The sequence below is a fragment of the Apostichopus japonicus genome, chromosome 6 (assembly GCF_037975245.1).
Source record: "Apostichopus japonicus isolate 1M-3 chromosome 6, ASM3797524v1, whole genome shotgun sequence".
Lineage (NCBI taxonomy): Eukaryota > Metazoa > Echinodermata > Holothuroidea > Aspidochirotida > Stichopodidae > Apostichopus > Apostichopus japonicus.
In genome coordinates, this window is record NC_092566.1 from 7,620,291 (window position 1) to 7,635,898 (window position 15,608).

Sequence of the window (15,608 nt, forward strand, 5' to 3'; positions counted from 1 at the left end):
AATGTTGGTGAAATTGTCACCATTCAAACCTGCAGGGTTAATAGACAAATGAGACAAAGAGACAAAGACCATTGGAAGGAGGGGAATAGGGACAGATGGTGGGTCACATATATCCCCCCCCCCCTCTCCCAGTTACATTGCATGAAATGTTAGACTCATTGGCAAATTCTCGCTATGGCAGACGTTGGTGATACAAGACGAGGGAATTCTGATACCTCAAAGCTGATTTTGAAACTTTCCTAATTTTAATATAACAATGACTAGATTTGGTGTAGGGAGGGTACAAATATTTCAATTCATCACTCAGCAAAAAGAGTTGAATGAATACAACTTTGTGAGAAGTATAGAAATTTATTCTCAGCAATTTGTAATAAAAAATTATTTGAAGTATGTCCAAAATGTCATTTTAGATCTGTTGGAACACTAAGGCATATAAGTTAACACATTCTACACTTTGAAACAAATCCAGAATATTTTCTACAGGAGTATGTATGTTTAGATAGTTTGATATATATAGTTTGATATCTCCACACCTGTTAGTAGGGGTATAATGAAAATAAAGCTTGGGTCAGTCTTTATTGCTTTCAATAGTTATAGGTCAACATGATTTTAGCCTCAAATGTGCTAGCAAGTCAAATAATGGTCCCTTGATATGTATGTTTTTAAGTTTGATATCTCCACACCTGTTAGTAGGGGTATAATGAAAATAAAGCTTGGGTCAGTCTTTATTGCTTTCAATAGTTATAGGTCAACATGATTTTAGCCTCAAATGTGCTAGCAAGTCAAATAATGGTCCCTTGATATGTATGTTTATAAGTTTGATATCTCCACACCTGTTAGTAGGGGTATAATGAAGATAAAGCTTAGGTCAGTCTTTATTGCTTTCAATAGTTATAGGTCAACATGATTTTAGCCTCAAATGTGCTAGCAAGTCAAATAATGGTCCCTTGATATGTATGTTTTTAAGTTTGATATCTCCACACCTGTTAGTAGGGGTATAATGAAAATAAAGCTTAGGTCAGTCTTAATTGCTTTCAAAAGTTATAGGTCAACATGATTTTAGCCTCAAATGTGCTAGCAAGTCAAATAATGGTCCCTTGATATGTATGTTTTTAAGTTTGATATCTCCACACCTGTTAGTAGGGGAATAATGAAAATAAAGCTTAGGTCAGTCTTAATTGCTTTCAAAAGTTATAGGTCAACATGATTTTAGCCTCAAATGTGCTAGCAAGTCAAATAATGGTCCCTTGATCCTGCTCTATCTTTTAAAACACATTTTATTGATATCCTCCTTGTTATCATATCACTTGCTGAGACCCTGTATTATCTAACTGGACACTCAAATTTTTGAGAATAGACTTGAAAGTACTTTTGAAACCTTTTCATCAATTTTAACAAGCTAAAATTTGGGGCCAGTATCACTGACCTTTTGAAGTATTAAGAGGTGAGGCCAGCAGGGTCCTCTGATAATTGGATAATTGTTTTCATCTGAAGTGCATTTGCAAGTCAGAAAGGGTGAGTGAAAAGGGGATTGAATCAAAGCTTTGGAAATCTAGCTTTATACAAAATTCTACTACTTCACTAAGTTGACCAAGTATGAAGTTGAACCCTCATGTACCTGTAGTGTTGACTACTGTTGTGTTGACTACTGTAGTGTTGACTAGCTCTTCAAAACTTTACCTCTGCTGACCTGAAATGACCTTTGACCCTCTACGACAAAGCTCATTTAAGGTTGTTTCTGAAGTTACTGTGTTTTATGAGGCTTTCGGATTTTAACCTCTGGTGACCTCAAACATCCTTTGATCTACACCGAATTCGATAACGTTCTTTGACTCATCTTTATTCACATTCCAAGTATATACCACAATCTCCTTGTTGGTGGTTAACGTCACTGTGAAAGTTAATTGGGCTACAACATCACGTACGTACTAGTTCATTTAAGTATGATTGAGAAAAGGTTCTTTTTCTCATATTTACACGATCGCCGTCATCATATCCTGAGCCCATTTATTGAACCCGGGCTGCAGTCCCAACCTGACCTCCTCAAGCCAATCATGATCAGAAAGATAGAATTCGAGGTAAATTGGAAATTCAAGAAAAAAGCTTGCATGTAATCTGAATAGTTGAAAGTTACAGTAGAACTTGAAATGAATGAGCAGTGCACAATCCATTGCAAAGATCAGTGTTGTAAGTGGCCAAGTTTGGAGAGGAAAGATAGAGGCATGGTCGGATTACTTAGAGGGGGATGGACGGGGGGGGGGGGCGTGAAGGGTAGACAAGATTTAAATTGGGGACCTGCAGCCTCATAGTGAGGCAACCATGCTTACTTTTAACTTGTGTATAGATTGCAATAAAATTTAAAGAGACAGTCGAAACAAATTGTTTATTTATTCACACTCAGTTGAAATTATGCTAATCCAGAACTTCCCCCTCCTCCTCACCCCCCCCCCTTTTATTCAGCTTCTTTGTCTGGTCCACTACAACCTAGCCCAACGGTAAACAGTCCCTGGACACAAAGATTCTCATCCAAAATGAAATAACAATCAGAGCATCAGCGGGCCGAAGTAGACAATTGTCCTAATTTATAGTCTTATTTACATGGCATTTTGATGTGAGAAGAGGGGGAGGAGAGGGGGAGGGTAGGTAGGCGGAACTTGTGCCAATCTCCTCACATGGTTGGAAAATATCCATCACCTGTGAGACTGAATAAAACACTTTCTTCTTCAAAATTACAAGGACACAAAATTGAGACACCTCGTTCATATGTTGGGCCCAATATATTCAAGCACGGCAGAGGAAGAAACTGTCAAAAGTAATATATATGTACATATGAAAGAATAAACTAACAATTCTTCTTTATATATATAAATATAAAACAACAAAGAGGCAAACAATGGAAATACATGGCACTGAGAGATAAATACAAAAAGAAATGCACGAAAGATATTAACAAAGCAGTAGAAAAAACAAAAAATATACATAATAAAGACAATCTGAATGAAATAAATAATGAAAGAAAGAACAATAATTTATTGTAAAATATAAAATGCAAAATAGCAATAGAGAAAAAAACAAAAAATTCATATCCTAGCTGCAACAAGCTTTATGAATATGAAATATCTAACGATAATTCATGGATGATATCTAACAAAATAGTATTTCTGCATTTTAACTCTAAAAGACAAAGATGTAAAATTAAATTTCAGGAATGAATATCAATCCACTGATGTGTGATTATCTTAGCTGCACATTCTTGAATACTTTTATAATAAATAAAAAAGTATATCATGTTTGTGCTTTGTCCGAATGTTCATGAAAGTGATAATTTTGAGGTCAATAAAACTAACGAATTCCCTGTTTTTTTTTCGATTTCCGTTTTGTAATATACGCTCTGCGATTAGAAATATGTCCAACTTTTTGTAGGATAATTGGGCATTCTTTCTCAGTATAAATAAAGTGATTACGAAGTTGGGTCAATTTTTGTGTAAAAAATTGTTTTTTAAAATAAGCTTTGCTTTAAGCTCAGTATGCAACCAAAGAGTTTTTCGTTCAATTTCCACTACTGTGATCAATTTCTTGGTCAGATTATTAATATATTAATAGTTAATTCAAGTTGAAAGCAGTGACCTGGGTTTGGTCTGTCTCCGATTTAACCAAAACTAGCTAGAATTACTCGTTACAATATATCAATAAGTCAAACTAATGCACCCTCAAAGCACTTTGTATTAATTGTTAAATTTCTCCATTCTTTCCCCATGAACAAAACATGGCCCTTAATACACTCTAGACTTGCCGCCGTGGCACCGACACGCCCCTCCCCGAACCATAGGGGTAATGACAATAATGATAAAGTCATATTTATATAGTCTGGGTAAAATTAATCGTAAGTCGGGAGAAATCTGAGTGACTGCCTTTATCAATTGACGTTCGTAAGTTAACATTGTGCAGGGAGTTGCTAACTTTTTGGCCATGTAACTTGATTATTTACCAATTCACTTGATAGGTGATAGGTCAGTACCACTGCTTCTAAAATTCGTCATGGTGAGCTAGGGGTATCCTGGACAAGGCAAGGAAGATCACACTGGAAAAAGGTCACCAGTAGTTCTACCAGAATTACCTTTGTTGAGTAGCCTAAGCTAAGAGTAATCAACATTATATGGCAACTTAACCGAGGTTAATATTTATGCTGTACTATTGTGTTAATACAATAAGTTAACCACATAGAACCCCAACAGGATGTGGAAAATGATCTAATTAACATAAATTGTCATCCTGGTTTAAATGGACATAGATTTAACAGCAATTGAGAGCATCGACCCTTTTCCACAAGTTCCACAAATTTGCTCACCTTTCTGCCTCATACGAAATCAATTTGGTTAAAGTTGTGGCTTGGATACATTTGTCTTATTGAATCACTGAGAGGTTTGTGAGGTCATGACACATAGGTCGTGACTCCACAATAACAAAATGCAAGTCATTTGAGCTTAACGTGTACGTTATTTCTTCTGGAATATAATTCCCATATAGCGTACCCTCCTCCCCACCCCACCCCACCCACCCCAAATGCTTGTTTTCACTACATTGTTAGCCATACCAAATTCATCCCCTTAACTAACGCCTGCCCCTTCCGACCCATCCCTACTAACCATATCTACCAACCAAAGCACCCCTCCCTACCAACCCAACCAACCTCTATATACGAACCTTTCCCGGCCAGTTCCAAACCACTTTTTCCCCGACGTATACGAATATTCACTACTTTTTTACGGGCTCAGTAAGTACTGATTCCATTGCACATATCGACCTTGTCTACGGTATACCATACCATCACAGTATTTGGTGGTTGTTATTTTAAATAGTAATATTAGTTATCATAAATATTAAATATTATATATATATATAGTCGAAAAGGAAAAGGAAAGCTTTAGAAGGAAAGTTTGAAGAATAAAATCATTGAAAGTTGAATACATTATTTGTTCCACAGTCGAAAGCACCAGTGTATGGAACAGCAGAAACTTGCATTGTTTTGAGATGTGTGTGAAAGGGGGTCATCGGCAAAATGTAACATCTGAGAAGGTAAAATGCAAAATACCCTAATACTAAATATAAGGGTATGAGGCTCGAAGCATGCATCCATCTGCACTTGATGTCATAGACCCATTAGTCACTGTAGGTGGGCGCATGAGAATAAACAGTCAATTGCGTATATACTCTACAACCCACGCTTTTGTAAACACTGCCTCAAGATAGCGTCAAACAAGTTTTTTGGGCGTCGTTCAACAAAATAGGCTATTGAATTTACATGCTGTTGTCGGTAAGCAGCTTGTTAGCTACAAAGGATAGTCTGATGCCATACTGGAAGGTATACCATATTTAAAAGTGTCACTCTATATAAGAAGCCTTCGGATAGGAAATAAATTAAATTGTCTCCTGAATTATACCCACAGAGCGAGAAACTAAGAATTAGATCCTTCAACGCATCAAATAGGAAAGATATTTTTGAGGGCGGCATAGTAAAACTGTCTCTAGGCAGGATTGGTTTGGAGCAATACTGATGACTCATATAGCACCAGTTTGATCAGAAAAAGGGCAAACCTTTACCCATATATCCATCGATAACTTAACGTTGAATACCAACTTCACCATGGTCAGACCTGCCAAACAAACGACTTTTTATTCAAATCTTCAGGTCGGTCAGGAAATTTGCCAGATCACTGACTAGATTCCACGTTAAGCGCCAATAAAAGACGGCTCTTTATTTTAAGTGGCTGGACTAGGCTCAAGATGGCGATCGAACCGGTCGTGGTGGAAACACGTCTGATCGGGCGCCGGGTGCCAGCGGTACTGGGGGACATTTCGATGACGTCATTCTTTGTTTCAACCAATAAAGATACTTATCTACCCTCGTGTAAATACCGGGCGTCGCGCCGTCGGGACTTTCCTCACAAAACGTATTCTCGCCCTCCGAGGTTACACCCCACAGCTTCCACCTGTTGTCGGGTGACTTGCACACCAGTGGGCCGCCACTGTCCTTTTTACAGGTGTCTGCTCTGACTGGGCCCGATAAATAACCAGCACAGAACTTCTTTGGGTTTAGTTTTGGCCTGTACAGATCAAGCTTTTTACACCTCGAATTACGTATGAGTGGTACTCTGGCTTCGCGAAGGACTTCCGGTTGATTATCGTATAAGTAGTCTGCAAAATCTAAGCAAAAAAAAAACAGACCAGAAAACGTATGAGTTATTAACTGTATTTACTTGAGAGGTGTCAACCACACACTCTTATCTATGTAAATATCATTCACGAAATCTTAAAATAAGCTACTCAGAGATTTGCAACTATGCATCTACGAGTTGAGGACACTGTAGTAGACAAACAGCGTAATCGATACTACTAAATGTGGACTGGGTGACGGGCATGGGGAGGGGGGGGGGGGGTTGTGGGTGTGTTGGTACCCCTGACTAGCGACGGCCGGGGCATTATAACCCTAATAGCCCAGAGGGTCCAATAGGGGGGGGGGGGAAAGCAAATATGGGATAAAGAAAAATAATACTAATTTTCAGGGGGGAGGGGAAGAAAGTCTTCATACGCTAATGTATACTAATGTTTCAAGTCTCCAAATAGAGGACGCGAGGGTGATTTGGACATGGATAAAAAAATTCCCCCTTCAATTTTGGAAATTGTCAATTTTGATGTGAAGCATAACTGTTATCGATGTTGCTTGTAAAGAGACTGCATATTCACCATAATATACTCAGTTTCCCTATTCCCATCCCATCCCCCTATATTCCCTTCCCCTAGTATAATACTAACAAGAAAGGGAAAGAACAGAGGGAAATAAGTGTGTTGGGTGTTGGAGAGGGTGAGGGATCGAGCGAGGAGGGGGGGGGGTGGGTTGGTAAAACGAGATGAGACTAAAAAAGGTCTACGGTTTCAAACAATGGTGACTAAATAGATCCTTCACATACCTGTGTAACCCCACCCTGTCACAAAGCATTCAGCACCAGGTTGGAATTCATCCTTCTCTGGTAGGCACGCTGGCATCACCTCGGCACTGACGGTAATATAATTATCAGGGCTGGTATGGAGTTTAATAAGTGCGATATCGTTTGCATAATGATCAATGACCCCAAGGGAAGGATTCTGCTGATTGGCTACTACGTATCCCTTATGAATATGCACACAATCCATTTCAAAATCTTTTTCAAACCCATCGACACTCGACGTGTCTAAATCTCCCACTCTTACGATTAGTTCGTTGTGATAGTTAAATCTGTTGAAAGACAGAGAAAACAATTACGGAATTAGAAAATAAAATGTTCTGGCTAAACAATACCATTGGCTCTCTCTCTTTCTCTTGCTCCCGTACAAAGTTCAATCATGCAACGTTAACTTTGAAGTTTCTATATGTGACCTTATTTGGTCATGCTTCTAGTTTGCTGTTTTCATGCAGAGTACCCCTTTAATTGATGACGGTAAAATTTCTGCTCATTTCGAATGTTCAAGTAAAACCGTTACGAAGTGTAAATAAGACACTCTTTTTTTTAAATCGGTTAACGTGTATTAATTACTATCAAACATTAAAAATGATATATTTGCATATTATATTTTTAATTTACGATGGTAAGCATTCAGCCACATGTACATAATGGTAGAAGCCGCATACCTTATTACTTATACTTCCGATCGGGTGGCTATCCAATTTTTTTTTTTTTTTTATCTCAATTGGGATATTTTTTTTACAATTTAGAAAACCATTTTAGATGGGTAAACGGTGGATTTCTCCAGCACGAAAAAACCACGTTGGCCTATGAGCGATCGGACACATGGCTCCCCAGAACCTATAGGTTTCATTGCTTCTTATGCCACCGGCTTTTCTTCTTTTTGCCCAATGCCACCATAACGTGGATTTTGCCACCGCCTTTATCCACTCGACCACATCACTATAGTGAATTGATCATTTTATATCTTGATTTATGTATCCCTTCCAACTTTCAATAAATTCAAAGTGACTTCTTTTGCTGTGTTTGTATGTTGTAAATTGACAATACATGTGTTAAAGAAGTTAGTACATCAAGTTCTTAATTCCTCTTTAAATGTTACTGTCAGAACCTTTTTCTTAATTGCAGACACATTATATTTGCTAAAACCCCCTCTCTATAAGTTTGAGGTAATTTTTGCAGGCAAAATCCTCAAGAAACACTTGAAAACTTAAGAGATTTAAGGCCAACCTTTTAACGGATACAGATTTGTAGAGAATGTATTGTAGATAACCTTTTAAGCAGATTAAGACTCAAGAAAGAGCAACTTTGTTTCTGGGAATGATGATTTTACACTTTCGATTATTCGCGTGTGACGAACTTATTTTGAGGCAACATGTGATTGGTTTTTAATTTTCTTATTTAAACCGCGGAATCCAAAAATAGAAAAAAAAAATGTTGGCTACTCTTGCACGTCGACCATCTAACATGATAATAATTTTCTTTATGTTTACAATATAACCAAGCAATTATGCTGATGGTAACCAATAAACAAAATAAAAAATTATATTAAATATCATATCCTTAAAGCGGCTGGTTGGTTTTCATGGTAATAACGTTATATAACAACATTCCTCTTTACGTCATATTCACACAATTAGTATAATGATTGTGTTATACTTTATTTTTCTCGTCCGTTTTCGATATGCAAAGTACACGGTATAAGACCTATGTAATAATGATATGAAAGTTATATGACATGTAGGTGTCGATATTAGTTTGAAAAAGCAACGGACTATTAGTAATAATTTCGCAGAAGAACACAACCAGTCTTTATCAGAGCTTTTTGCATTACAACGCCCAATTCAGCATCCATAAATTTCAGCCCCACAAAATGCGACTGTTGCCAACCGTTATTTTGATGCGAATAATAATTTGATTTGGATAATATTATTTCGAATTGAGATAAAGTTTTCTGAGAAAGAAGTAGGGAGGAGGCGCATTAAAAATGGAGTCGTTAGGGGTTGATTACGGGTGGATATTTTCTGGGTATCTCATTTGTTAACTTTACGGTGAACTTCGCGAGCTTGCCAACAGAGAGATTGAAGGAAAACAGAAACCAACTATTATAAACTACTTTCCAAAAAAAGCTAAGACGTTTTGCCAACAATGTAAATAAATAGAACACATGTTGTCGTGGCAACGTAGTCATATCAATATGTGACGTCATAGAATGATCATCAAACTTACGTAATATTGATATATAGATATACATTGCGCAGAGTCGGTTAAACCTGGCTAAACCCAATTTCGATATTTCCGCGGTGTCAGCAGAACGAAAGAGGAATTAAGACGGTCATATTGCAAATTTAAAGAACGTAATGTTTGTTCCGCGAAAACAACTTTTGGTCCAAGAAAAAAGAATAATAATGATAATAAATGTAATAGTAAAAGTGGCTAGTTCAGTACGTGTGGTTATTTGTATTGAGGGTTCAATGGGAGGAGGTTAGTAGGTGGGTATAAAGGAAACAGTGATGCCCTATCACAGGCAAGGCTAGCTTCTTGTGACATTGTAAAACAACATGAGAAAAGGGGCCTACAGGTGCACCTTGTAGCCCAAGACCACTTTCTTCGTGTCTATCCATCTATTTGAGCTAGCTCTTAAAGATCTCATCATCTCATGCTTTGTCTCCTCACGAAGTAGCTTGTCGCCCGGCCCTCTCTTACTATTCCCCGATTTTTTTGTTGTAAATCTGGCTAAACCTCTTCACAAGTGAGCCACTTACCCTTTGATACAATGAGCGGCGGTCACCACATACTCTTCGTTGATAAGAGTACCCCCACAGGCGGATTCGCCAGACGATACGTTATACAACTGAACCTGCCAGGGCCATCGATTCGTGGTCTTGATTCCCGCCACGATACGTCCTCTCCGAATCATGTTTTCGTCTTCTGGGCGAATCCCACAGATCGTCGGTGGCTGCCACTCGACTGTCAAAAAAAGAAGAAAAAACAAAGTTGATACATTATAATGCAAGAAACATTTGTGAATGTGTATTTTCAACCGATTCACACAGAGATTACAGTAACTACTGTAAATATGAATGTTTTGCGGTACCATAGTAAAACCGGATCGTGCTGATACTGAATATGATAAAAAAAACACATGCATCAAACTGGATTTTTTTGGGATTCCACATATCCTCAGTTCTTACTGTAATCCTATAATAGCACATGCTACCGATTTATAGCACGATCCAGTTTTTACATTGGTACAAAACTTTAAGGTGTACAATAGTAACTGTGTTCTCTGTGTGTATCGGATGGTATTTTCTGAAAGTAGAAATTGGAAATTGACGGTCGAAGATAAAACAAATTTCCAATTTAGGATTCAAATGGTACAATAGCTTTAACTCTTCGATTACTATAGTCTGTTGAAACTAATAATATGCTAATGAAGTAATAATGCCCAGAGCTGTCAATAACCAAGATGGGCCCGAGGACAACTTATGTCATTGGACCCTCTTTTTCAAGTCTTCTTTGTTCTATAAGTATGGTATGAACACATTGTCATTTTGTACCGGGCCCAGTTATTGAACACGGGCTCACCGGCATAAATTCCTTGGCCCCCCCACCCACTTCTTCTCGTCAGGCCTGATAATGCCAAGCGTTAAGTATTTTTGTTGTTGTTGTTGTTGCATATCTCGAAACGTTACGTAATCCACAAGTGAACCAACAATGATGGTTTTCTCAAAATGAAGGTACCCACCTTATGATGGATAAATATGTGGTCTTAAAGGATATGGTTACACATTCCATGAATAACATAGGGTAGGGTAAATGATTCCGCAAAATAAACTTGAAAGACTTGTTTATCATATCAAATTCGAACAAATCGGACCGCTTTCTGCTAGTTTGTGGGTTACTTACATGTCCGAAACTACCTACAGTGCATTTTATACAGGAAATGATCTCTCGTTATTTAGAGACTTACGGTCTTTATATCAACACTTCGCATATATTATATATATATATATATATATATATATATATATATATATATATATATATATATATATATATATATATATATATATATATATATATATATATATATATATATATATATATATATATATATATATATATGCGATATTCATATGTTATGCCTATATTCCTTCTTCCAAATAAATGATAAATATCTCCTTATCTTGGAGTCTGCACTGATCATTTCTTTTCCTGTTCAAATCTAGAGAATATAGTCTAGAGATATTTCATAATTTTGTGTCAGTGCATGACTGCAATAAACTGAGGGTTTCTAAATGATAGAAGGAAATTGAGAAAAAAATCTGATGCAGGCTGAATTCATTTCGTTTTAATCATTGTGAGTAATCACGTGATGACGTCATTATTATTATTATTGCTTTTTTTTGTTGAAAAAATTAACATTATTGGCAAACTATGAAAACCAGAGTCGCTTTATTGATCTGTTCTTTGCAGTATTTGAAAGTATTGCAGTATTTCAATCGCAAAAATGACCAGTTTTGTCTTATTCATCTGCAAAGAGAGATACACTATGTGAATTTGTGATATCCTATAATATTGCAAGGTTAATGGGGGCTTCAACGTAGGAAAGGCTGGGTAAAGTTCCAGTGTTAAACGCAATACGGATTTGAAAAAAAATTGTAAATTTATATTTTGCCTTTATTGACACATTTCAGAATAACTCCAAATCACGAAAAGAAAAAGAAGAAGAAGAAGAAGAAGAAGAAGAAAAATAAGTAGCCTCAATGTTGAGGAACCAGACTATACCACCCCCCCCCCCCCCCCCGGGCTGCTCTTAGGTCAATAAAGGTTCGCTTCAGGTGCACTATTAAATAACACATTGCATTAAAAAGAAAGAGAGAATCAAGACCAAAAATGGGCCTTAAATGTTGATTAAAAGTATTTGCCAAATTATATTCACTCACTTCTGTCTTCATTTCGTTCTAATAACTGTTCTAGAAAATCAGAATAATCGGAGGAAACAATTTCCTCTGGCGCCCTCACTTCTTTCGGCGTCCATCCTGCCCATATCTGCCGCTTCAATCTATCCATTAAAGTTAACGTGTCAAATTCATTTTGCTGGTAGGTTTCGTTCGGAATATCTTCTAGTCTCTGTTGAAATCAATAAAGACAACTTAATTATTATAAATCTGAAGCTGCCATACATGAATAATGAATACGAGGAGTAGAATGTGAACTATAGTAGGGAGGAGAGAGGGAGGACAGGGGTATGGTGGGGGGGGGGGGGCGGGACTTCGAGATCAATATTCTGGGTTGGTAATACTGCGTGTGAAACAAAAAAGAAACTTTGCGGCTTTATTTTCTTAGAAGTGTGTGGACGGGGGGGGGGGGAGGGGGGTGCAAAAGGAAGGGAAATTGTCATGATTTAAGGATGTGATAGGAAGCCGACCAGCTAGGGCAGGGTCCAGGCTTAGGAACGATATTTGTGGGTAGGACCTGCTAGGACCAGTTGAAGGAGGAAAAAGACGCCACCACATCACGTAGGTTGACTAAATCTGTACAGACGTATGGCAGAATATCATTAGACACGCATTACTATACAGTTTGCATAGAGAATTCCACGGTGAAGCCCATATTAGTTCCTGTTTAGTTGTGGGTTATGCACCAATAACTATATACATAACGGGTTCTGAAGTCAGTTTGAACAAGGTTAACCGTTATACAAATCAACGACTTAGAACGTATTATAGTATATTTGATTGAACGTTTGAAAATGTGTTTGGTTAATTGACCCCCCTGTGGGTATTACTCTGTTGTGAATATTTTTACTGTAAAAGTGTGAAAAAATGTCCACTGTTGTTTGTACCGACAAGACGGCCCACAGTAAAAAATGGACGCCCGCATTGAGTCAGACTTCTATCTGTCCAAGTTGGTAGAGCTTTCTAACTATTTTATGGGTTCATATAGGACAAACAAAATTCTTTGAATTACGTATTTTGGGGGAAATTGCGTTCGACGTGATGTTGAAACCAGTTCGTGCAGTTTATCGACCTTTATATCAGGGAACGTGAGGAAGATACTTTGGTTCGTGAAGGTCACTTTAACCAACGATTGGATTATTATTATTATACCACAATTTTAATGACAATATATGTTCCCTTTAACTGAGGTAGTTTTACCAGGGAGCCTTTACATTTCTACATTTTGTCTATAGGTTGTATGTGTTTCAGTTTTATCGTTTATTTCTTATTCGTTATAGCGAATAGAGAGTAGTTGCGTTGTACTATAACCCCTGCCACGGTTTCCCCTGTTCCAGTCAACGATTGGGCAACAATAGAATTTGTACTTTCACCGAAACGTCCACTGCTATTTTGTTTGTTCGATTGAAAGATTAAACAGTACTCTATAGGCGATTGGAATTATCTAGCTCCAACGATTGAATTAATGCATTCTCTATTCCAAAGAGTGATAAGTCACTCTTTTTAGAGTGTCCACGCGATAATCATTCAATTTAGAGTAGTTAAATTCACTCTTCATTTCATGAGTGACTTCTTCCAACGTTTTTCTCTTATAGAGTGTAGACACTAACTCTGCGTTTTCAAAGCTACATCTGTACATGCGGAATTCACTCGTTGGTTGATAAAAGAGCGAACATTCACTCCTCGAAGATATGATCTTTATTGATTCTTTTTATAATAAACTCTTTCACATTATTCAGTCAGCACCGTCATAATTTATCTTGCTCAATGTGATAATATCTATGGTTATATGTATATACAGATATGTAATATACTGAAAAGGCTGAATGTATTTCTCGGTTGTGGAAGGTGCGTGGTGATATTTCTGACGTCACATTGGATAACAATCTCTAGGTCAGCTATTTGGATACGCATATGATAGTGAGTTTTTCCGATAATCTACTTGATACTTTTTTCACGAACAATAGTATCTACTGAAGTATATCAAGAGAGGTCATGTGTCATATAATACAGATGAACATTACAGTGAATTAACGTTAACATACGTCCTTATATACACATCAGCCAGTTGGAATAAGTTTTTATTGCTATATTGTAAGCGCTCTACATGGTACTTCCATGTCACGCTCCATAGCAACCCGACGGACGCTATGAACAGTTTTGAACATATATGTAATACAAACAGGGTATATTCATAGGGCTCATATCTATCGGTACAAGTGCTTTAAGGCGTAGGCTACCATGAAAGTATACAGTTTATAAAGAAAATGTCCCAACTGGGTGCTACGTAAATCCATTGTAAGTAAAAAAAAAGTGCACTGTCCTCATTTCATATGGTCACCCTTACTGCATTGACCACCAGACCACGACAAATTCTTTCTAAAGACATATTCATAAATCTAATTGTCTACTACACTAAGCGGTCCTTGCGTCATTTGGCCCTTTCTAACTCAGGTTTATCCGCGTTCCATGCATGGTGCTGCGGTCAAATGGAAGCAACAAGTTGACAATTATTGTTTTGAGGAAGTCAACCACCTTACTGAATTGTTTACTCTTCTGACCAGTTCTCTTCACTACGGGAAATGATTTTACCAGACTTCTTGGAATAGTCCATTGTTATGATTGTCTTTCTTCCGTTAAACTACGATTATTTCATGATGAAAAGTCATAACAGAAATTTTATCACAGGTAAAAGGAAGCTGTTTACTTATTCAATTGTTGTCATTTTATTTTTCAAACCAATATTGTTCCATTATTTACTTTCTATACATTATCGTTTCATGAGTTTTGACAGTTAGGTGGTTAAACAGAATCAACACGTGTTCGCAGTTTGCATGCTAGGGCATATAGGCCTATCTATAAATGTTTATGTGCATGTATTAGGCGACATTAACAGCTTTACAGTATAGGCCCTAGTACGGTGACATGTAGCCGATATGGTTATGTAGGCTCCGCACTAAACACACGATAAACTATGATAGGCTATAAAGAAACCCATTGCCTTTATACAGGTATATACACTAAATAAAGACTGTATATGTCACATCGCGTTCAATGCTTGCTGAAAAAATTTAAGGGAAGCCCGATCAGACATCACAAAACGAGTAAATATAATCTTCGACAAGCGGGAATCCTTTGCAGGTTATAAACATTCCAGGCGATTCTTAGAAAAGAGTCACCCATGCATGCATCTCCAACCATACATACATCTACCCGCCGTTGTTAAGTATTTGGTTGTCTGTATGTCAATATGGATTGACCTCCCGTGGATATTTAATTTGTTTGATTTTGCACCTTAAGCGACTCTGGCAGATTTCATTTCATTCTTATTAGGGTTAAACTTTTTGGCAATTTTAACAAATAATTCACCTCTAATAGAAATCTAATAAACTGCAGGTTCTTTTTTTTTTTTGGCCCCTACTTTTTTTAAAGGTGTCACATCATTTCGTCAGATGCTCGATTCCGTATATGCAGGTGCAAAAAGTCTACACACAGAGGTATCGTAGAATTATCTTTTTTTCCATTTTCATCTACTGTACAATGACGGTTTATTTACGTACATGGAGGCTGTTAAATTAGAATTATCAATGTGTTTATGGAACCATACAAAAAATATTGATTTTGTCTACTCTGTAAGGAGTAA

The 15,608-nt window shown here is 37.2% G+C and overlaps 1 protein-coding gene and 2 long non-coding RNA genes across 3 annotated transcripts in view; 2 read left to right on the forward strand and 1 right to left on the reverse strand.

The window, feature by feature from the left end:
- Positions 1-15,608, forward strand: part of LOC139968848 (uncharacterized) — a 190,391-nt gene that overhangs the window by 76,558 nt on the left and 98,225 nt on the right. The window lies entirely within an intron of this gene.
- The window catches only part of LOC139968833 (chymotrypsinogen A-like), an 18,503-nt gene continuing 2,895 nt past the window's right edge, over positions 1-15,608 (reverse strand). Inside the window, exons 3-6 of the mRNA XM_071973337.1 lie at positions 11,951-12,137; positions 9,767-9,971; positions 6,969-7,273; positions 1-6,204 (exon numbers count right to left, since the gene is read on the reverse strand). Coding sequence (XP_071829438.1) covers positions 5,780-6,204; positions 6,969-7,273; positions 9,767-9,971; positions 11,951-12,137 — 1,122 coding nt within the window. The 3' untranslated portion in view covers positions 1-5,779. The remainder of the gene's footprint in view (positions 6,205-6,968; positions 7,274-9,766; positions 9,972-11,950; positions 12,138-15,608) is intronic.
- The window catches only part of LOC139968835 (uncharacterized), a 22,189-nt gene continuing 18,777 nt past the window's right edge, over positions 12,197-15,608 (forward strand). Inside the window, exons 1-2 of the long non-coding RNA XR_011793546.1 lie at positions 12,197-14,653; positions 15,398-15,462. This is a non-coding gene — a long non-coding RNA (uncharacterized lncRNA). The remainder of the gene's footprint in view (positions 14,654-15,397; positions 15,463-15,608) is intronic.